General features: G+C 38.0%; 2 protein-coding genes and 1 long non-coding RNA gene across 4 annotated transcripts in view; all 3 read left to right on the top strand.

Moving 5' to 3' along the window:
• Positions 1-24355, top strand: part of LOC139716379 (uncharacterized) — a 214277-nt gene that overhangs the window by 165930 nt on the left and 23992 nt on the right. The window lies entirely within an intron of this gene.
• Positions 5374-9187, top strand: LOC139716337 (uncharacterized). The gene is made up of 4 exons (XM_071627888.1): positions 5374-5480; positions 5898-6013; positions 7433-7737; positions 8802-9187. The coding sequence occupies exons 1-4, from the start codon at positions 5397-5399 to the stop codon at positions 8981-8983; spliced, it is 687 nt and encodes a 228-aa protein (XP_071483989.1). The 5' UTR covers positions 5374-5396; the 3' UTR covers positions 8984-9187.
• On the top strand, positions 18878-22372 carry LOC139716338 (uncharacterized). The gene is made up of 4 exons (XR_011709895.1): positions 18878-19006; positions 20137-20231; positions 20643-20758; positions 22184-22372. It is a non-coding gene; the product is annotated as an uncharacterized lncRNA (long non-coding RNA).

Raw genomic sequence — 24355 nt, forward strand, 5'->3', positions numbered from 1 at the left:
ATAAAAATTACACATTCCGTCAACTTGATACTGACATAATATTATGAAGGGTAGCAATATTCCCCCTGCTTTTTGAAGCGGTTAATCAAGTGCTCTTTCATTATGCTAGAAAAGTGAATTTTTGTCGAGTAAATATACATGTATTATGTAGTAGATATATGGATATACGTGTGTACTTGTGTCATGTCCAAATGGAAGATAGAACTTTACTCAAAAATGTTATCTGCGTTTGTAAAATGACTCATTTCATTTTACACAAACTGTGAGCCTGATGTTGCAAGCGTTCAAAAACAATTGTATTTTATGACATTCTATTACATATATAAGTATCAACAATTATGCTTCCTACCCCAACCTGCAAAGAACTTTGTATTGGAGAGATTTTCAAGTTAGATTTTGTTGTCACATTTTTATACTGCTGCATATAAGGAAGTAAATCATCAGATTGTATGTACATGTAAGATAAAAAGTTTTACATTTAGACATTTGGAGGCCATCCTCAGAAATATAACCATAATGGCATACTTGCCGTCTTTCGTTTGATTTTTTTATGAGTTTCCAGATCAATGATTTACAAAACATAATTGAATAGACATGAATAATGTTGAGGTAACTGTGATCGAAGCCGTGAATTGTACAACATATCTCGCATTGTGATTATAAAAGTGATAATTTGTTGCAGGTTAATAAGAATGGGATGATGGCAAGACTGCTCTCACCGGAAATATTTTAAAATTGACGTTGCAGGCGGTGAAAGCGAAAACTGTCACACATTGTCAGATATCGTCAGATGTGTCTGAACGAACTCTTGCAATTATTTTTCATAGACTGATGAGGTACACACAGATAACTTAGATTGGCTAGGGAATATGGCGAAGCTTTGCATTCGAATACTCATGTCTTTCAGGTATTCCGTTATCATGACATATCATACACGTTATATGTAAATAATAAATTATATACGTTTGTCTTTCTTATATGTATGATATTCAAACATAATGAACTTCACTCAGCATCAGGTTCTCAATTTCAAATGTGAACTTTGAAGAGGCAAACTGATTTTTATAATGTATTTATATGCAAACGCGGTTTTTGTGTATAATTTCTTGCAATTCATCAACGTTTGTCGTAGGCTGAGGCGGACAAAGATATAGTTTTGACTGCTGTTAATGGATTCGCACCCACAGCGCGCGACCGGCGAGCAGCGAGAGTAGCGATCTTCCATCCGATCGCTGTGTGCGCGCGAGTCCACCGTCCGCCGTATGCGCGTCCATTGTGAGCCGCCTTTACGCAAGGCTATAGTGCAGGGATGAACAACTGTTGTAGGTGGTGGGGGTTATGCTTTGTCTAGTTTCGTTTCTTCACAGTTGAAAGATTGATAAAACGTATGAAAACGCAGCCATCTTTGGCCCTGAGATGAAAAGGTTATGCGTGTAACTTGAGTCAACCTGCCTAAATACTTGCTGTTTCTCGTAAAGTACTCGCATTTCGCAAATAAAATTGCTTGAGTGATGATTACCCAATATGTACTACAACTGCACATGTATTTTCTTGATTTCAGAGGCTTATTATTTGCTGTGCATATAGTTTTTATATTTCTCATGTTTTCTCATATTTCTCTTGTTTTAATCCAGATTGGATCTAGGTAGACAAGCGGGGTCAAAGGTCAAGAAAAATGCTAACAATTTCACTATGTTTTTTCATATTTTGACTTTGGCCCAAAGTACATGTATTGTCATGGAAATTGGTGTTTTAATACCAGATAATGCTTATTTGCCAATCATGTGAAACCTTGTAAGTCTTACTGCAGACCTATCGGAAGAATAATGCGTTATGGCGGAGGTGAAATAAAACGAAATTTAATTGGGAAAATGTGTGTGTATAATCTTAAAGAAATTATTATTGTATGTTTGTACAGTAATACCCAAGTGAAATGACGTCTTTCATATTTTTTGAATGGAAGTGAATAAATATTATTTGAAAAAAAAAGTGATTGACAAAAAAACCCTGAAATTATTATTTTGATGCCCATCTTTATATCTGCCCCCACCCCCCGTTATCTGCACTCTTTCAGCCTCATGATCTATATATCTGAACGTAAAAGTACCATAACATATTTCAAGCATTGCATGAAATATAGCATAATACAAAATAGATTATCAGCCCTTCACAAATGAGGTTCTTCTATATCAAATCTTCTAATCATCATTCACTGCAAATAATCAGGTGATCCATCTAGCAATTACTTCTACTTTTATACTCGTCACAGCAAGAATTATAGAATGATGAAATCAATTATTGATATGGGGTCAAACGGAGAGAATATATATGCGTTATCAATGCATGTAATCAATGCCCGTAACTTATTACAGAACATTACCCCTCAGTCGCTTACCTTGCCAGCATTTCCCACTCTACAGCACTCCACATCACAGCACACCGTGTACAGCCATATTTCGCTCAAACACATACACACAGAATACCTGCCCAAAAACCCCATACAGCAACAAAACAACCATGCAGTATCAATGGTTGCTACAAATCTCGAGTAAAGGATCATCGTGTTATTATCCATATTGAAAATTGGTTCTATTTCCTGCTGTGCTATGCCAGCGTACCTAGTTTCGTTGCTAATTTCTTTCCTTTTCTCGGCTATCTAACATCTTTTCCTTTATTGCCATTTCCAATCTTCCAATGAGGGCCTGCTCTCCCCCCCCCCCCCCCGACTACTACTTGGGTACGATCGATTATCACGTGACGTTCTGGTAATACCCAGAACTAAACAGAGAGGGCGTTTGGACATTCATTCAGGAATAAAAGTTGGTTGTTCCGATCTTAACGATTTTACACTTCCAAACAACTCGATATCCTGGCAAGCCGCATGAACCAGATGAGTTTCCTGGTAGAACCTTTCGACATTTGCAAGCAAATTCTTAATAGTTGGAGATGAATTTTGAGCCCTTCACAGAACTACGTTTTACCTTTTAAACTGCATGGCTATATAATGCATATTGATTCTGTGGGAGGGATTTGAGTCATGTTGGCAAAGGTCAAGTGAAAAAAAAAATCACCTTTGCCCACATTTCAAAAACGGCTCGAAGTATTGTCATAAAAATTCGTGTGTAGGTAATTATGTATTACCATACCAAATAGTGATTATTTGCCAATCATGGAAAACTGTCGACTGACACTGGCAACTATTGTCAAGAACTATTAAGAGAATAATGCAATATAGCGGAGTCATACAGTCGCCATAACAACATTAGTAGGTTTATTTATCTTATTTTGTATGTCCCCCCCCCCCGAACACGCATGGGCTGAGCTGAACAAAAATGTTCGCAAAAAATGCGAAGTGCGTGATGTGCATTGTCTTCATTATGCGTGACATGTTACAGGGTTCCGTGGCAGTATATCGTTTTCGTACAATGGTTACCCAGGCAACTGACCCCGGTGAGGTCGCTCTGCACTTTACTATATACACACCCATGTCAAAAGAAGTCGATAAGGACATGTTTGAAGGCATAAATGGCGTCGCCGACGTTTTCCCGAAAGAAGGATTTTGTTTTTTACTTTGCATGCTTTCTATCGCCGGTTAGGGGTTCTATATCACAAAAATAGGATCCGACATGAAGGGAAGTAAAGTCAACAGAATAACTTAAAGACAACCAATTACTATATGCGCTTATTGTGATGTGGATAAGATACAAATATAATCTGACATCTGTTTATAACTGAATCCTTTATTGTATTTCAAGAAGGCACATTCATTTTGTTCTGTTATTTCCTAACTATAAATAGGACAATTAAATGCCATTTAAGGGTATTGTACGTTGCATTCTCAGCTGCCCATCAACAAGGCTAGGCAGTCACTGATGTCAAATTCGCTGATCAGTTGTACATTCCTAAACCCATATAGCGTATTTTTTGTATATCTTTTGTATGTTGGCTTAACGTATTCTGCGTCAGTTCTTTCCCACCACTAGTTTCCTATACAATGAGAAAGCTTTAGCTCGCTGGAGTACCATCGTTCAAGGTCCATGTTGCTCAAAGTGTTACTCCGTCTGAATAAGTAAGGACTCTTTTTGTGCAAGAATGAGTACGCTGATTGTCAATATCAGTGTACATGTCACATTCACAATGCGAGCATTAAGTTTGTGAAGATCAATCACTGCATTTCAAACATCGCAGGGAGCCTGATGTGACGAACTTTGATTTCAACTTTGTGAAATCACTGCATCGCACTGCGCCTGATGTGAGTAATGACTTCTGTAATATTTGCCTTTATCTACATTGATTACTAAAGTAAATTAAAGTAAAGTAAAGTAATTAGTTTCACGAGCTGTTATAGACGATAAAAGCATTCTTAGAACAAAATCCTACTCAATGTCCTAATTCCGATCGTTGTTCTATCCATAACGAGAGAATAAATCATGTGGTGCTATTATACCAGTAATCACAACCCGTCGTAAGTAAGCTTTAACGAAGTGAAGGCCAATTCCGTATATATTTTGTATACAATGTTAGTTTTTTCTTAAGCATGGATGATAAAGGACTATATATACGTCTATTCAGGTTGTTGACTTACATAAGTCCTGTACAAGATATAGGCTGATAACATGCGCTCGGCATTTATGGTCGTATTTTGGGTACACTGAGAAAAGCAAATACTCTATCAGAGCAATGGTGTTGCCCATGTATCTGTGTTGTACATTTCCTGCACAGGCCTTGAACTGATATGATAACAATAAAACTGTGCGAAAGACTATTTGAAATAATTCTCGTGCGAGCACTCATACCTCGACACAAGTCTGGCTACTTTAACTGCGTGTATAGACCTGTGTGTGTTTTTTGATCGTGTCCTATCACATTACATGAGTATCCAAGGCTCTTGTGAATTTCTTTAATGTTTTTGTGATCGATTTCTGTCTAGCACTTTCTGCTTCCAATGACTACCCAAATCATCACTGTTGGTGTTTACGTTTTCATTTAGCAACATTTACGCATCCTACGTTATTTGCAGTTAATTTGCTGGATCCAAGTTAGATAAATTCATATTGACATTAAAACGCAATACATTGGTTCATGACCGATTTTGATGCCGTGTAAATAACTGATAATGCTTCAGTTCGTAAAGACTGGAAGAATATTGTGGAAACATGATGTTGATGATTGTAGTTTTGTGACAGAAATAACAATTTTTGAAACCTTTCTCAGTAGTCCATAATGTGACCAATATTGTCATCATCATGTACTTTTTTATTGTCTTGTATTATGGTGGTTGTGATATTTTTTGATATATTATTATGGTCATTTTGACATCTTGGGATATATCATGGTTATTATGATACATATACACAATGTATTTACATTTCTCTAATATCTCAGAGACAGAAATCATGGCGACATTAAAAGAGAATACTGTATATATTCTTCTGTCGATTGCACTCATCTGGAACTATAGATGCATGGCTTCGAATGCGGTAAGTACACTACAAAATTAATGTTAAATGATCGTTGTTGATTGATAAGTAATTAATATGTGATATGGCATATATTCATATACATATTACATAAGCTACACTGGTTCTCCACATGGTCGAGACCCATTGTGTGTGTGTGTGTGTGTGTGTGTGTGTGTGTGTGTGTGTGTGTGTAAAGAAATATCTCTCTCTCCTCTCTGTGTATGTGTGTGTGTATTATGATATTACATAATATATAGACAAATCCAATACAATGATAAGTTTCGAAAGTAAGCTACAACCCACGGATACGAATGCAATACTAATACTTGAAGCTTAACGATGGACTTATAAAGCTTAAATAAAATAAGATGGTGTAATATTCTCAAACCTTCTTAGCGGTATTCTTTGATATGTTTTTCTGAATTCATTTCACAGGAATCGACGAACAACGAGAGTTCTAAATGCCCGGACGGTGCCACTCATCTCATACTCTGCAAGTTGAGCCAGAGCATTATCGATTCATGTCTCAGTGCCGATGAAGACACTAATACGTGAGAAAACCTAAACTGCCACTGGACTCTACATTATTCCTAGTCCAACCGCCAATATTCGCATAAGCAAGCGGGTACTTGCCGGTCCGGAGACTGGGTTCTTTCCTAAACTTTCTTAGGCTGACGCACGAGATAACCAACTAAGAACAACAAAAAGGAAACTCCACAAGCAGAATAAAGCTTTTCTTTTACTTTTTAAATCACTTGGAGGGGCGTCATCAGCTTTTTTTCCAAGGGGGGGTGCGTTTTGACACTAAATGTAACCTGCGAGATTTTTTTTGCATACACGAATCTGAAGGACTATATGGGGGTACATTACTGTATGGGGGGGGGGGTCATTACTGTGTACGCTGTTATTTCTGCGTACATTAAACCTTCGCGAAAATGACTGCTTATGCAGTATGTGACGGTGTGTGATCCTCGGCGAGGGAGCGAAGCAACCGTGCGGGGGAGGGTGCGGGGGAGGGTGTGGGGTGAGGAGTTTTTGTAAAGACAAGTGTGTAAAGTCGCGTTTATATAGCATTTTAAATCAAATTTCTAGGGAATTAAACATAGGAAAAAAATCACTGCGAAGGACTATGATCATAACTTCGACTATGATCATAACTTACGAAAACTATTCATTTTCTCATAGTGGAAAAATCATTGTGATGGACTGTGATTATAACATACGAGGGTACATTATGTGACGGTGTGAGATTCTCGGCGAGGGACTTTCTGTAAAAACAAGTGTGTAAAGTCGCGTTTATAGAGCATTTTAAATTAAATTTCTAAGGAATTAAACATAGTGAAAAAAAAACTGCGAAGGACTGTGATCATAACTTGGACTATGATCATAACTTATGAAAACTATTCATTTTACATAGTGGGAAAATCACTGTGGAGGACTATGATTATAACATATACGGGGTTATACATTATGTGACAGTGTGAGAACCTCGGCGAGGGAGCGAAGCGACCGAGCGGGGGACGGTGTGGGAGGGGGATACCCCCTCCCACGGTAGGGCCTTTTTGTAAAAACAAGAGTGTAAAAGTCGCGTGTATAGAGCATTTTGTATCAAATGTCTAGGGAATAAAACATTGTAAAAAATCACTGCGGAGGATTATGATCATAATTCTTAAAAAACTGATCTTGATCTTGATCTTGATGTAGCATTTGGATAGTTTCCAAACGTTTGTTATGAATGTTGATTAAATCCCCAACTGTAGCAATCTTTCTATCAAGACTCAAGACATATTTTTCAACTGTAATTTTTTTTTTTGTAACTGTGCGTTATTGTCATATCAAAAGCTTTTGCAGCACAGATTATATATAAGCATGGGTTTTTGCGTTTTATGAATTGTTATGTCAATCGAATTCTTTCCTTTATTTTAAGTGCATAGAGGGATAGACATGTCTTTTTTTTCTCCCCTGTATAGATGTAACGCTTGTGGGGATAAGTTTTTCCTCAAAGAGCATTTCAATCGGTGCACGATTTGCCACAAATGTTCGGACTGTGGAACGAACAAACGACTCATTGCTCATTGCACCGATACGACAGACACAGACTGTGAAAGTATCAACACCGAACCAACGACGACTTCACAAGAATCAACCACAGAACTCTATGCGGGATCAATGGCTAAACTCTGTGCGGGATCAACCACAGAACTCTATGCGGGATCAACCCCTGCAGCCGAGTTGGAAGTGATTACCCAAAACATAGAGTCTGTACAGAAGCTGAGTACGTGCTCCTGAACCTGCTATTGCGTTTATCGTTTACACTCAATTTAAGTTATCTGGGAGGGAAAAGGAACTAAATTAATGACCATTGGTGAATACCAGGAGTAGTTTATATATATATATATATATATATATATATATATATATATATATATATATATATCATTGTATAGGCCTAATACAAGGCTCGACATTTTTAGCGGTGGCCCGGCGGCCCAGGACCACCAAAAATAGATGTCAGAACACCATTATTTCATGAATTATAATGTTTAGGTGGCCACCACAAATTCATGAGTGTGTTTATTGCTTGCCTTTCTGTCGGTTCCTCGTCTGAGAAAGTTGTAATGTTTAGTCGTCAAGCCGCACAGTATACGACTATAATTTTACGCAAGAAACTGCGAGAGATGCATAGTCACTATCTTGACATTGTAAGCGCAAGTTTAACAAACAAAATGTTAACACACCACATAATCTTAAGTATTCGAAGAAATGCAAATGTTCTGTAGAATAACGCAAACAATTTTAAATATCCTGATACTGCAATTAACTTCGAAAGATAAGAAAATGAAAAAAGACAAATATAGAATTGAGAGTTTTCAAAAATTAATGTTATTGTTTGACAAGAAATCTAATGCTGCGTCAAACATTGGATTCAAGTGGTTATTCGTGACAGAATATCTTAGGATTGCAGGAATATACCAAGTGCAAGCTTAAGTGACTCAAAAATCAGGGATCAAGAATGGGGGGGGGGGATAAAGTTGCTGAAAATAAAGAAAACATTGATTTAGATACTATACTATGTAAAGTTTAAAACAGACACTGCCAACATGGTCAACGTGAAATCACTGTTAAACTGATTCGAATGGATCTGTGTGATTCAGACTGTTTTGAGTGTACAAGGATTCATGGTTTGCATGTTAGAAAAACATCCGCCCTTAACACAGTCACTCAATTCAGTTACAACTACAACCAATCTACGCTATAAGCATTAATGGCTATATCATAGTGAATGCTTTTAGGACTATACGTAATTATTGGTACCCAAACTCTTTTTGACATTGACAGGTTCGTCGCTCTATCGTCTGCATGTGGCACTGATAGTGATCTGTGTTCTCTGTCTTCTCTTAATCCTTATAATCCTGGCACTGGTGGTGGTGGTGGTGTGTCTTCTATGGAAATTGAATTTTTTCAGCTGGTTACGTCGTCTGAGACACAGAAACAATGGAGTAAGAAATCAACGAAAGTGAATTAAGTACAAGTATATATATCAATGTGTATCCAATCTCAGGAAGTTTCATGCAATCTGCTTATTCAATCTGCAGTTTGTCGCGTGTCAGTGGTTTGCTGAAGCACACTGCCACTGGCAGGAAATGCAATTTTGATGGGATTGTTATATCCATAGTTTGAATTCATTTTTACTTGATTTTCTTCCAGTTTTGAATCGTCATCTACAACATAGGGGGGGGGGGGGAAACATATGGTTTGGGTTGCTGGATTTATTCAATGTAAAAGTACCGGATTGTTTAATTCTAAGTTATTTTTCTTTAACATTGTGCATATAGCTTAGCGGCTCCGTTCACATTTCACTTTTTGTCTTCACTATATCGACGTTATATTTTTTTTTTTCAAACCATGTTATCAGTTCTTTTTCTTCTCTCTCTTCTTACCTATTCTATTTTCAGCATGACAGCAACATATAGTGCTGGAATTTGTATGAGTGTCTGTCTAGGGCTGGTTAGGTTTTTATTCTTTTTTTTAATTCAATTCAAATGAATTTATGTTATTGGGAATTCTCTGCATTGAATATATATTACAAATGAAATGCAGTCATTTCTTTTTATTTTCACGACAATCACACATACAGTGTGTATACATCCGAACATAATTGAGATATGCGTGTACAGTTTGAAGAATAGAGTAAGAGAACACATCAATTGGGAACCATTCGGGATATAGTGAATCAAATTATCTGATCTGATGTATTTGGAGTGTGAATGCAGAAGACTGTCGTCAATAAGGTATATAGCTTAAAGATACCATAGCCGTAAAAGAGAAGGGAAAAAGAGAATGGGCAAAACATACATCATGTATATCGAAAACAAAAGAAGAGAGAGAGAAAAAAAAAAACAGAGTCATTCTGTCATCACATTGCGACATAACAAAAATTGTAAAGACACTAATTTATGTACAGAGTTTGAGGTGATTGTGGTGAGTGCTGGTGCAAGTGCATGAGCCCAGCAAGCGCACGGTACTAGGTACCTTTTAAGATAACAAAACTTTATGTTTACTGAATGGTTTGATGTAAGGAGACTGGGGCGGGGGGGGGGGGTGCAAAACATTAAAATTAATCTTTTCTTATATATTTTTTTTTTTGGTTACAATAGTCAGATATCAGCTAATCCCCATACAAGTGCTTTTTCATGTTTGCTTTAAAAGAAAAAAAAAGTGATGTACATGCATGCTTCAATTCAATCCGGCAGAGAATTCCATATATCCGGTCCGTGGTGTCGAATAGATCTATGAGCGACAAGCAGCTTCGGGTTATTTTAATGAATGTCAGTGCAATGACTAGTGGGATCGGAATGTACTTCCTATCGCTATATAGTTCGTGTAATTCGTTTTGTAAATCTAGTTTCAAGCACAAAAATAGAAGATCAATGATATAATGTATAGTTGTTGTACTATGTTTGGGGGAATGCACCCTACAAGCATTGGGGTTTTTTTAAACATTCGTCCCCATCTTCTGCATTTTCTAAACTTCAGAATGCTTTTGTCGTTTTCTTTCTCACCGTATCAATGGTATACTAGTATCCATAAATTTCATTTATCATATATTTTAATGTTGACGTTAAAAAAATGTACTTATATCTTAAAGAATAATGTATTTACAAGTTTTGTTGGAGATGGAAAAAATGAAAGAGTGAATGAAAAAAAAAATATGCGTAGTGGTATACGGTGGGTATACGGAATAGCACTGAAAACTCATGGATCTATGAAACGATAAAAGGTCATTCTGAATGGATGAAAGTTTGAAATGCAATAACGTTGGTATACGGATGGATAGATTTCATTCATAAATGGTATGGAGATAATGTTAAGGCATTTAATGGGTTAATTTTGTACAAATAATGAATGTTTATGAGTGCAATGGACAGAACATTTCATGAGGTGAAAGATAAAATGATCCATTCAACTAGGCGCAGTCGAGTTGAATGAATCAATAATTGCATCTGTCACCAAATGAAATATTCTGTCCATTGCACGAATGAAAAACATTTATTGTTTGTTTTATATAACACCTAAAATATATCCGTGTCATTTCATGTACATGTATTATGAATTCAGAAACAAGAGAGAATGTGCGGCATCTAAGATCAAGAGAGTGCTCACTGAGCGCTTTACATAATAACGCGCTGTCACAATACACGCTGCGAATGCAAAAGTATAAAGGCCGTGTCACAAATTTCCGGGCAAGCTACGCGGGCTTGTGGCGAGGAGGTAGTTTCCAGCATGTAGAAGATTTTCCGCGGGCGACCAAGAATGTTTGCAATTTTCGCATTTGTTTCTTCCCTACTAGACGCGTGCTACTTAGCTTCTACTTGCGTGCTTTCCGTGTGACCTGCGTGAGAGCTTTGAAACCGACCCGTTTTCTGTTACGAGCAACTTATGGGTACTGAGAAGTATCGGCGTTGGAGCTGCCTGCGATGTGCTGCCGGTAAGGGTCTCCTACTGGTGTTCTGCGTGTACCTCTGCGAGCGAACACCCACGACTCACTTGGAACAAGTTTTGAGCATGCTCAAGGCCTTGTCATACCGTATCTGGGGAAGTTTTGCGGATTGACTTGCGGGGAAACAAATTTGCTACCCGGAGCTCTCCGCAGTTGGTCCGCACCTGACAGTACCTAGCGCGTATCTCGCCTGTAGTTGCCCGGAGGTGCTCACGCAAGTCCGATTTAACCGCAGCCAAGTTTTGAGCATGACCAAAACTTTTTTCCGGGTGAGTCGCGGGGATGCCCGGAAAGGTCCACGCAGAACACCAGTAGGAGGCTCTTAGCGGCAGCACTCCGCAGGCAACTCCCACGCAGGCACTTCGCAGTCCCCGTATGCAGCCAAGATAATGACATTCCGTGGGACTTCTGCCATTCCTTCAGAGGTATTCCTTCACTGAGTTGTCAGCCCCCACGCAGCTGGTACTTAGGTCACACAGTATACCCGCAAGTAGAATTTAAGTACAACGCGTCCAGCAAGTAAGACACATGCACTGACTCGCCAAAATCCTTGTTCGCCCTCAGAAATTTCCGGTATTTAGTATGCTGGAAAATCCCTACACGCAACAAGCCTGCATAGCTTGCCCGGAAAGGTGTGACAGGGTCTAAACATGGTTGCGGGTAAAAAGATTTGCGTGCACACCTCTTGGTGACTACGGGTGAGATACGTGCTAGGTACTGTCATGTGCGGCTCATTCCGGGGACCTCCGGGTAGTAAAAATTGTTCTTTGCAAGTCGCACGCAAGGCTTGCCCGGAAAGGTGTGACACGGCCTTAATTAACATTTCGTTGACGAAATGACTGATTTCGTAACGAAATAGGCCATGTGACATTAGGCGCCCCATACAAAACTACGGTCTTCAGTGGCGGATCCAGAGGGGGGCGCAACCGGCGCACGCCCCCCCCCCTTTATTTCTCGTCAAAAACAAAAGAAATAAAAAGAAAAAAATGAAATGAAACCCGGAAGTGCCACCAGAAATATTAGTCACGCCCCCCCCCCCCCCTTTACAGAATTCCTGGATCCGCCCCTGGTCTTTGTCCATGGTTTAAACCATGGACAAAGATTGGACCACCTTCGTGAATTCAGGCCTAAGTGTTTTCTAGTTTGTTTGTTTGTTTGTTTGTTTGTTTTTGTATGAATAGCACCCGTACGTTAAATAGCGCTACATAAATGCAATTCTTCTTTTTCTTCTTCTTCTTCTTCTTCTTCTTATTATTATTATTATTATCATTATTATCATTATTATTATTATTATTATTATTATTATTGTTATTATTATTATTATCATCATTATTATTATTATTATTATTATTATTATCATTATTATTATTATTATTATTATTATTATCATTATTATCATTATTATTATCATCATCATCATCATCATGAAGCTCGCTATAACGACTCCTTGGTCATATAGTGTTATAAAGTATAGATAATGGAAGAGAAGTCTGTATGACCCTTCATATCATTTCACCCTTTACTTTTAATATTATGATATCCAGCAACAGCCAAACGCTGGGGCCGGTGGGGCACCTCCGAATAATAATGCCCAGCAACAACTTCCCTTAATGGTCAGGCCTTAATGCCAACAAATGGAGAAGCAGCGACAAGACGGGACACGAATGAATGACTTTCAGTCTGAATGACGGAGGCAAACTGTGAAACCAACCTCGATCTATTAGACTGTGAAACGGAGCACGACAAGCTTATGGTCGATCATAAGAGTTTGAGTTTAACGATTGTACTAGAATCATGTCAGCCACAGGTCGTTCACCTGATATATTACAATTTGATACAGATAGCTAAAGGCAATGGAATAATTGTGAGAATAGCACTAATGCTGTACATGCATAAGCAACCCCATAAATCAAATGCTGTTGAATACGGTGTACTAGCTGATACGTACAGCGAAACAAAATGATTGATATGTAAATACTGGTGAAAAAGATGCCAGTTACACTATTCATTTTTTGTTGTTGTGACAATTACAACAAAGAACACGTTGAACCATGTATATACTTTCTAAATTTCAGCCTTTCATATACACTTGAATCACGTTTGCAATCTTTATGGAGTCAGCATTCCAAAAGAAAGTACACGGGGGGGGGGTTATACCATATGACTTCTTTTCTTGGAAATTATTTGTGAATGTACTCTCTAAAAAAATCGAGTGGAAATGTTCACTCTTGAAGGAGTGAGTAACAGAAAAGAGTGAATTTAGAGTGAAAATGTTCATTTTCACTCAGTTTACCATAACCGGGCACATAATATGAAAACTAAAAGTGGATGTAATTTGTGAACAGTGGTGCTAATGGGCTCATTTTAGCTCACCTAAACTGAATGCTCAAGTGAGTAATTCCAGTCACTCATCGTCAGAAGTCCGTCTTGCGTGGTGCGTCGTGCGTCGTACCAAAACTTTTAACATTTTCATCTTCTTCTTCATAATCCCACAACGGATTTTCACAAAACTCAAAAGGTAGCATCCCTTTTTAGGAGGAGAGGACATCAGTTTGTTTAGTAAATATCATGCCCCCCTCCCCCCTTAAGGAATCTTTCAAATAGGTTTGTCTCTAGAACCAGAAGTGATAATGTTAAATTAGTACTATACTATACTAAAGTACATTGATGACTGCCGTTTCAAGCTTCTCCTGGCGAATCAAGAGTTACCCCCCCCCCCCCCCCTCACCCCTCCCCCATCTCCCCCTTGGAGCCCTGTGGGTCCAATTGGAGCCCAAATTTTACATTTTCTTCCCCCTTTTTTAAGGTCAAATTTTCACCAAACTTGGCATGTATCATGGTGAGGGTGTGAAATATATACAGTATATTATTTGCACAAGTGAGCACCATCCACCACTTGAGGGTTTCTTGGAGCACAATACCCCGCGGGATGGGGAGATAAACAGAAAAAAACCTCTAAATCAAGGAACCTTTACAAATCCTCTTCTCTCAAATCTTAAAGGAAATCAAAACCCAAAGAGAAATGTGGATTGAGTGAAAGCAGCAACATTAGTAGAACACACCAGTGAAAGTTTGAGGAAAATCGGGCAATCGATGCAAAGTAATGATTTTTTTAATGTTTTGGTGTTGGAGAGTTATGGCGTCATGTGCGGACAACGATATAAAGAAAATATAAAGGGAATTCCAAATATATATACATATATATATATATATATATATATATATATATATATATATATATTTCATGAAAATTACACATTCCGTCAACTTGATACTGACATATAGTTAAGGGTAGCAATATTCTCCCTGCTTTTTGAAGCGGTTAATCAAGTGCTCTTTCATTATGCTAGAAAAATGAATTTTTGTCGAGTGAAATATACATGTATTATGTAGTAGATATATGGATATATGTATGTACTTGTGTGATGTCCAAATGGAAGATAGAACTTTACTCAAAAATGTTATCTGCGTTTGTAAAATGACTCATTTCTTTAAGTTTACACAAATTGCGAGCCTTATGTTGCAAGCGTTCAAAAACAATTGTATTTTATGACATTCTATTATATGCTTCCTACCCCAACTTGCAAAGAACTTTGTATTGGCGAGATTTTCAAGTTAGATTTTGTTGTCATGTTTATACCGCTGTATATAAAGAAAAAAATCATCAGATTGTATGTACACGTAAGATAAAAAGTTTTACATTTAGTCACAACTTGTAGGCCATCCTCGGAAATATAACCATAATGGCATACTTGCCGTCTTTCGTTTGATTTTTTTTAATGAGTTTCCAGATCAATGATTTACAAAACATAATTGCATAGATAAGAATAATGTTGAGGAAACTGTGATTGAAGCCGTGAATTGTACAACATATCTCGCATTGTGATTATAAAAGTGATAATTTTTTGCAGGTTAATAAGAATGGGATGATGGCAAGACTGCTCTTACCGGAGATGTTCTAAAATTGAAGTTAAGGCGACGAAAGCGAAAACTCACACATTGTCAGATATCGTCAAATGTGTGTGAACGAACTCTTGCAATTATTTTTCATAGACTGATAAGGTAGACACAGATAACTTAGATTGCCTAGGGAATATGGCGACGCTTTGTATTCAAATACTCTTGTCTTTCAGGTATTCCGTTATCATGTTATTCAATTTCTTATACACGTTATATGTAAATAATAAATTATATAGTTTTGTCTTTCTTTTGTATGGTATTCAATCATAATGAACTTCACTTCAGTATCAGGAGGATCTCAAAGGTGCACGGGACTTTGAAGAGGCAAACGGATTTTCATAATGTATTTATATGCAGACGTGGTTTTTGGGTATGATTTCTTGCAATGAATTTGTCGTAGGCTGAGGCGGACAAAGATAATGTTTTGACTGCTGTTAATCATAGAGATATATACTTTAGTATATATCTCTGCTGTTAATGGACTCGCACCCCCAGGGCGCGAACGGCGAGCTGCGAGCTCCCTTCCGATCGCTGTGTGCGCGCGAGTCCATGCACCGTCCGCCGTATGCGCGTCCATTGTGAGCCGCCTTTACGCAAGGCTATAGTGCAGGGATGAACAACTGTTGTAGGTGGTGGGGGTTATGCTTTGTCTAGTTTCGTTTCTTCACAGTTGAAAGATTGATAAAACGTATGAAAACGCAGCCATCTTTGACCCTGAGATGAAAAGGTTATGCGTGTAACTTGAGTCAACCTGCCTAAATACTTCCTGTTTCTCGTAAAGTACTCGCATTTCGCAAATGAAATTGCTTGAGTGATGATTACCCAATATGTACTACAACTGCACATGTATTTTCTTGATTTCAGAGGCTTATTATTTGCTGTGCATATAGTTTTTATTTTTCTCATGTTTTCTCATATTTCTCTTGTTTTAATCCAGACTGGACCTAGGTAGACAAGCGGGGTCAAAGGTCAAGAAAAATGCTAACAATTTCACTATGTTTTTTCATATTTTGACTTTGGCTCAAAGTACATGTATTGTCATGGAAATTGGTGTATTTTACCAGATAATGCTTATTTGCCAATCATGTGAAACCTTGTAAGCCTTACTGCAGACCTATCGGAAGAATAATGCGTTATGGCGGAGGTGAAATAAAACGAAATTTAATTGGGAAAATGTGTGTGTATAATCTTAAAGAAATTATTATTGTATGTTTGTACAGTAATACCCAAGTGAAATGACGTCTTTCATATTTTTTGAATGGAAGTGAATAAATATTATTTGAAAAAAAAAGTGATTGACAAAAAAACCCTGAAATTATTATTTTGATGCCCATCTTTATATCTGCCCCCACCCCCGTTATCTGCACTCTTTCAGCCTCATGATCTATATATCTGAACGTAAAAGTACCATAACATATTTCAAGCATTGCATGAAATATAGCATAATATAAAATAGATTATCAGCCCTTCACAAATGAGGTTCTTCTATATCAAATCTTCTAATCATCATTCACTGCAAATAATCAGGTGATCCATCTAGCAATTACTTCTACTTTTATACTCGTCACAGCAAGAATTATAGAATGATGGAATCAATTATTGATATGGGGTCAAACGGAGAGAGTGCTATATGCGTTATCAATGCATGTAATCAATGCCCGTAACTTATTACAGAACATTACCCCTCAGTCGCTTACCTTGCCAGCATTTCCCACTCTACAGCACTCCTCATCACAGCACACCGTATACAGCCATATTTCGCTCAAACACATACACACAGAATACCTGCCCAAAAACCCCATACAGCAACAAAACAACCATGCAGTATCAATGGTTGCTACAAATCTCGAGTAAAGGATCATCGTGTTATTATCCATATTGAAAATTGGTTCTATTTCCTGCTGTGCTATGCCAGCGTACCTAGTTTCGTTGCTAATTTCTTTCCTTTTCTCGGCTATCTAACATCTTTTCCTTTATTGCCATTTCCAATCTTCCAATGAGGGCCTGCTCTCCCCCCCCCCCCCCCCCGACTACTACTTGGGTACGATCGATTATCACGTGATGTTCTGGTAATACCCAGAACTAAACAGAGAGGGCGTTTGGACATTCATTCAGGAATAAAAGTTGGTTGTTCCGATCTTAACGATTTTACACTTCCAAACAACTCGATATCCTGGCAAGCCGCATGAACCAGATGAGTTTCCTGGTAGAACCTTTCGACATTTGCAAGCAAATTCTTAATAGTTGGAGATGAATTTTGAGCCCTTCACAGAACTACGTTTTACCTTTTAAACTGCATGGCTATATAAATATGCCATTACTGCATATTGATTCTGTGGGAGGGATTTGGGTCATGTTGGCAAAGGTCAAGTGAAAAAAAAAAAATCACCTTTGCCCACATTTCAAAAACGGCTCGAAGTATTGTCATAAAAATTCGTGTGTAGGTAATTATGTATTACCATACCAAATAGTGATTATTTGCCAATCATGGAAAACTGTCGACTGACACTGGCAACTATTGTCAAGAACTATTAAGAGAATAATGCAATATAGCGGAGTCATACAGTCGCCATAACAACATTAGTAGGTTTATTTATCTTATTTTGTATGTCCCCCCCCCCCCCGAACACGCATGGGATGAGCTGAACAAAAATGTTCGCAAAAAATGCGAAGTGCGTGATGTGCATTGTCTTCATTATGCGTGACATGTTACAGGGTTCCGTGGCAGTATATCGTTTTCGTACAATGGTTACCCAGGCAACTGACCCCGGTGAGGTCGCTCTGCACTCTACTATATACGCACCCATGTCAAAAGAAGTCGATAAGGACATGTTTGAAGGCATAAATGGCGTCGCCGACGTTTTCCCGAAAGAAGGATTTTGTTTTTTACTTTGCATGCTTTCTATCGCCGGTTAGGGGTTCTATATCACAAAAATAGGTTCCGACATGAAGGGAAGTAATGTCAAAAGAATAACTTAAAGACAGCCAGTTATTATAATTATGTGCTTATTGTGATGTGGATAAGATACAAATATAATCTGACATCAGTATTCTGTTTATAACTGAATCCTTTATTGTATTTCAAGAAGGTACATTCATTTTGTTCTGTTATTTCCTAACTATAAATAGGACAATTAAATGCCATTTAAGGGTATTGTACGTTGCATTCTCAGCTGCCCATCAACAAGGCTAGGCAGTCACTGATGTCAAATTCGCTGATCAGTTGTACATTCCTAAACCTATATAGCGTATTTTTTGTATATCTTTTGTATGTTGGCTTAACGTATTCTGCGTCAGTTCTTTCCCACCACTAGTTTCCTATACAATGAGAAAGCTTTAGCTCGCTGGAGTACCATCGTTCAAGGTCCATGTTGCTCAAAGTGTTACTCCGTCTGAATAAGTAAGGACTCTTTTTGTGCAAGAATGAGTACGCTGATTGTCAATATCAGTGTACATGTCACATTCGCAATGCGAGCATTAAGTTTGTGAAGATCAATCACTGCATTTCAAACATCGCAGGGAGCCTGATGTGACGAACTTTGATTTCAACTTTGTGAAATCACTGCATCGCACTGCGCCTGATGTGAGTAATGACTTCTGTAATATTTGCCTTTATCTACATTGATTACTAAAGTAAATTAAAGTAAAGTAAAGTAATTAGTTTCACGAGCTGTTATAGACGATAAAAGCATTCTTAGAACAAAATCCTACTCAATGTCCTAATTCCGATCGTTGTTCTATCCATAACGAGAGAATAAATCATGTGGTGCTATTATACCAGTAATCACAACCCGTCGTAAGTAAGCTTTAACGAAGTGAAGGCCAATTCCGTATATATTTTGTATACAATGTTAGTTTTTCCTTAAGCATGGATGATAAAGGACTACGTCTATTCAGGTTGTTGACTTACATAAGTCCTGTACAAGATATAGGCTGATAACATGCGCTCGGCATTTATGGTCGTATTTTGGGTACACTGAGAAAAGCAAATACTCTATCAGAGCAATGGTGTTGCCCATGTATCTGTGTTGTACATTTCCTGCACAGGCCTTGAACTGATATGATAACAATAAAACTGTGCGAAAGACTATTTGAAATAATTCTCGTGCGAGCACTCATACCTCGACACAAGTCTGGCTACTTTAACTGCGTGTATAGACCTGTGTGTGTTTTTTGATCGTGTCCTAACACATTACATGAGTATCCAAGGCTCTTGTGAATTTCTTTAATGTTTTTGTGATCGATTTCTGTCTAGCACTTTCTGCTTCCAATGACTACCCAAATCATCACTGTTGGTGTTTACGTTTTCATTTAGCAACATTTACGCATCCTACGTTATTTGCAGTTCATTTGCTGGATCCAAGTTAGATAAATTCATATTGACATTAAAACGCAATACATTGGTTCATGACCGATTTTGATGCCGTGTAAATAACTGATAATGCTTCAGTTCGTAAAGACTGGAAGAATATTGTGGACACGTGATGTTGATGATTGTAGTTTTGTGACAGAAATAACAATTTTTGAAACCTTTCTCAGTAGTCCATAATGTGACCAATATTGTCATCATCATGTACTTTTTTATTGTCTTGTATTATCATGGTTGTTTTGATATTTTTTGATATATTATTATGGTCATTTTGATATCTTGTGATATATTATGGTTATTATGATACATATACACAATGTATTTACATTTCTCTAACATCTCAGAGACAGAAGACATGGCGACATTTAAAAAGAATACTGTATATATTCTTCTGTCGATTGCACTCATCTGGAACTATAGATGCATGGCTTCGAATGCGGTAAGTACACTACAAAATTAATGTTAAATGATCGTTGTTGATTGATAAGTAATTAATATGTGATATGGCATATATTCATATACATATTACATAAGCTACACTGGTTCTCCACATGGTCGAGACCCATTGTGTGTGTGTGTGTGTGTGTGTGTGTGTGTGTGTGTGTGTAAAGAAATATCTCTCTCTCCTCTCTGTGTATGTGTGTGTGTATTATGATATTACATAATATATAGACAAATCCAATACAATGATAAGTTTCGAAAGTAAGCTACAACCCACGGATACGAATGCAATACTAATACTTGAAGCTTAACGATGGACTTATAAAGCTTAAGTAAAATAAGATGGTGTAATATTCTCAAACCTTCTTAGCGGTATTCTTTGATATGTTTTTCTGAATTCATTTCACAGGAATCGACGAACAACGAGAGTTCTAAATGCCCGGACGGTGCCACTCATCTCATACTCTGCAAGTTGAGCCAGAGTATTATCGATTCATGTCTCAGTGCCGATGAAGACACTAATACGTGAGAAAACCTAAACTACCACTGGACTCTACATTATTCCTAGTCCAACCGCCAATATTCGCATAAGCAAGCGGGTACTTGCCGGTCCGGAGACTGGGTTCTTTCCTAAACTTTCTTAGGCTGACGCACGAGATAACCAACTAAGAACAACAAAAAGGAAACTCCACAAGCAGAATAAAGCTTTTCTTTTACTTTTTAAATCAATTGGAGGGGCGTCATCAGCTTTTTTTCCAAGAGGGGGGGGGGGGTGCGTTTTGACACTAAATGTAACCTGCGAGATTTTTTTACATACACGAATCTGAAGGACTATATGGGGGTACATTACTGTATGGGGGGGGGGGGTCATTACTGTGTACGCTGTTATTTCTGCGTACATTAAACCTTTGCGAAAATAACAGCTTATGCAGTATGTGACGGTGTGTGATCCTCGGCGAGGGAGCGAAGTAACCGTGCGGGGGAGGGTGCGGGGGAGGGTGTGGGAGGGGGATATCCCCTCCCACGGTAAGGAGTTTTTGTAAAGACAAGTGTGTAAAGTCGCGTTTATATAGCATTTTAAATCAAATTTCTAGGGAATTAAACATAGCAAAAAAATCACTGCGAAGGACTATGATCATAACTTCGACTATGATCATAACTTACGAAAACTATTCATTTTCACATAGTGGAAAATCATTGTGATGAACTGTGATTATAACATACGAGGGTACATTATGTGACGGTGTGAGATTCTCGGCGAGGGACTTTCTGTAAAAACAAGTGTGTAAAGTCGCGTTTATAGAGCATTTTAAATTAAATTTCTAAGGAATTAAACATAGTGAAAAAAAAAACTGCGAAGGACTGTGATCATAACTTGGACTATGATCATAACTTATGAAAACTATTCATTTTACATAGTGGGAAAATCACTGTGGAGGACTATGATTATAACATATACGGGGTTATACATTATGTGACGGTGTGAGAACCTCGGCGAGGGACGGTGTGGGAGGGGGATACCCCCTCCCACGGTAGGGCCTTTTTGTAAAAACAAGAGTGTAAAAGTCGCGTGTATAGAGCATTTTGTATCAAATGTCTAGGGAATAAAACATTGTAAAAAATCACTGCGGAGGATTATGATCATAATTCTTGAAAACTGATCTTGATCTTGATCTTGATGTAGCATTTGGATAGTTTCCAAACGTTTGTTATGAATGTTGATTAAATCCCCAACTGGTAGCAATCTTTCTATCAAGACTCAAGGCATATTTTTCAACTGTAACTTTTTTTTTGTAACTGTGCGTTATTGTCATATCAAAAGCTTTTGCAGCACAGATTATATATATGCATGGGTTTTTGCGTATTATGAATTGTTATGTCAATCGAATTCTTTCCTTTATTTTAAGTGTATAGAGGGATAGACATGTCTTTTTTTTCTCCCCTGTATAGATGTAACGCTTGTGGGGATAAATTTTTCCTCAAAGAGCATTTCAATCGGTGCACGATTTGCCACAAATGTTCGGACTGTGGAACGAACAAACGACTCATTGCTCATTGCACCGATACGTCAAACACAGTCTGTAAAAGTATCAACACCGAACCAACGACGACTTCACAAGAATCAACAACAGAACTCTATACGGGATCAACGGCTGAACTCTGTGCTGGATCAACCACAGAACTCTATGCGGAATCAACTACTGCAGCTGAGTTAAAAGTGACTACCGAAAAGACTAGACAGAAGAATGTTCCTGACCGAGGTATTGTGTTTATCGGAGGGAAAATGTATACTAAATCAATGACCATTGGTGAATACCAGGAATAGTTTTTATATCTATCATGTAATAGGTCTAATACAAGGCTCGACATTTTTAGCGGTGGGCCAGCGGCCCAGGGCCACCAGAAATAGATGTCGGAACCCATTGTTTCATGAATTATATGTTTTGGTGGCCCCCCACAAATTCAAAAGTGTGTATATCGCTTGCTTTTCTATCTGTTCCTCGTCTGAGAAAGTGATAATGTTGAGTCGTCAAGCCGCACCATATACGACTTTAGGCAAGATACTGCGAGGGACGCATATAATATAGTCACTATCTGGACATTGTAAGCACAAGTTAAACGAAATTAACCCACCACTTAATCTTAAGTATTCGAAGAAATGCAAATGCTGTGTAGAATAAAGTAAACAATTCAAATACCTTGCTACTGCAATTAACTTCAAGAGACAAGAAACTGAAAAAAAAATATAGAATTGAGAGTTTTCAAATATTAGTGTTATTGCCCGACAAGAAATCAAATGCTGCGTCAAACATTGGATTTAAGTGGTTATTCGTGACAGAATCTCTTAGGATTGCAGGAATATACTAAGTGCAAGCTAGCTTAAGTGATTAAAAAATCAGAGATCAAGAAGGGGGGGATAAAGGATGCTGAAAATAAAGAAAGCGTTGATTTAGATACTACGTAAAGTTTAAAGCATGCAGACATTGTCAACATGGTCAATGTGAAATCACTGTTAAACCCATTCCAATGGAATGGACACATGTGATTAAGACTGTTCCAAGTGTACAAGAATACATGGTGTGCAGGTTAGACAAACCTCCATCCTTAACACAAATTTCCAATCACCCAAAGCAACTGCAACTAAAACAAATACGTTATAAGCATTAAATAGCTATAATTATGTAATAATGAATGCGTTCATTACTACGTAAATTGATAGGCCTACCCATACTCTTTTTGACATTGACAGGTTCGTCGCTCGATCCTCTGCTTGTAGCACTGATTGTGGTTTGCTTGGTGTGCCTGGCACTGGGGGTGTGTCTTCTATGGAAATTTAATTTTTTCAGCTGGTTACGTCGTTTGATACAGAGAAACAATGAAGTAAGAAATCAACGAAAGTGAATTAAGTGCAAGTATATATCAATACGAATCCCATGCACCTTACGCACGAAGATTCGTGCACTCTGCCTATTCACTCTGCAGTTTGTCGCATGTCATCAGTAATAATTAATTATTCCAAAGCAGAAATTCATATTTGCGGTCGCAAGCACTTGATTATGAATACACAATCGATCTGACACGAAACACTTCGCCATATACGTATTACGAAAAACTTTATTATCATTTTATGTTTGTTTGTTTGTTTTTGGTTTGATTGTTTGTTTGTTTGTTTGTTCATTGGTTGTTGTTGGTGGTGTTTTTTTTTTATTTCTCTAGCGTATCCCCCGGCAGATAAAGTCTCCGGAAATGCTTTGAATTCAGCGGGGATAAGCCGCCTCACTTTTCTTGTGGACATGGATAGGAGTTATAGCTTGCTAATAGAAACTCCTTGAGCATTATAGTTGTATTAAATTCGTTGCTGACTCGTGTATATGAAAGAGTAATCCGTAGGGCCCTTCATGTCTTTCTACTTTTTACTTCTGTAATGATATATTCATCAGCGAACCTCCCGGGCTTCATCCAGTGGCGACGGCGGGGACGGTGACGGTGATGCTGAGAATCAACTACCGGTAAGTCGGTCTGCAGTCCAGGCACTGCTAGGCAAGTGGGAATGTGGGGTGGGGGGAGTGGTCGACGAGTGGACGACAGTAAGGAGTGCATTTGGGATGGAACTGTTTTAAA

This window comes from Diadema antillarum, unplaced genomic scaffold, assembly GCF_040938485.1.
Source record: "Diadema antillarum isolate AM-2024a unplaced genomic scaffold, OU_Dant_1.0 scf00000064, whole genome shotgun sequence".
In the NCBI taxonomy this organism is placed as follows: domain Eukaryota; kingdom Metazoa; phylum Echinodermata; class Echinoidea; order Diadematoida; family Diadematidae; genus Diadema; species Diadema antillarum.

What these genes read in the sequence shown, in the direction of transcription:
- LOC139716337 (XM_071627888.1), top strand. Translation starts at nt 5,397, where the DNA reads ATGGCGACATTAAAAGAGAATACTGTATATATTCTTCTGTCGATTGCA. An exon ending in GCCGATGAAGACACTAATAC is followed by an intron (nt 6,014 to 7,432) that starts GTGAGAAAACCT and finishes TCCCCTGTATAG; the next exon opens with ATGTAACGCTTGTGGGGATA. An exon ending in AGAGTCTGTACAGAAGCTGA is followed by an intron (nt 7,738 to 8,801) that starts GTACGTGCTCCT and finishes TGACATTGACAG; the next exon opens with GTTCGTCGCTCTATCGTCTG.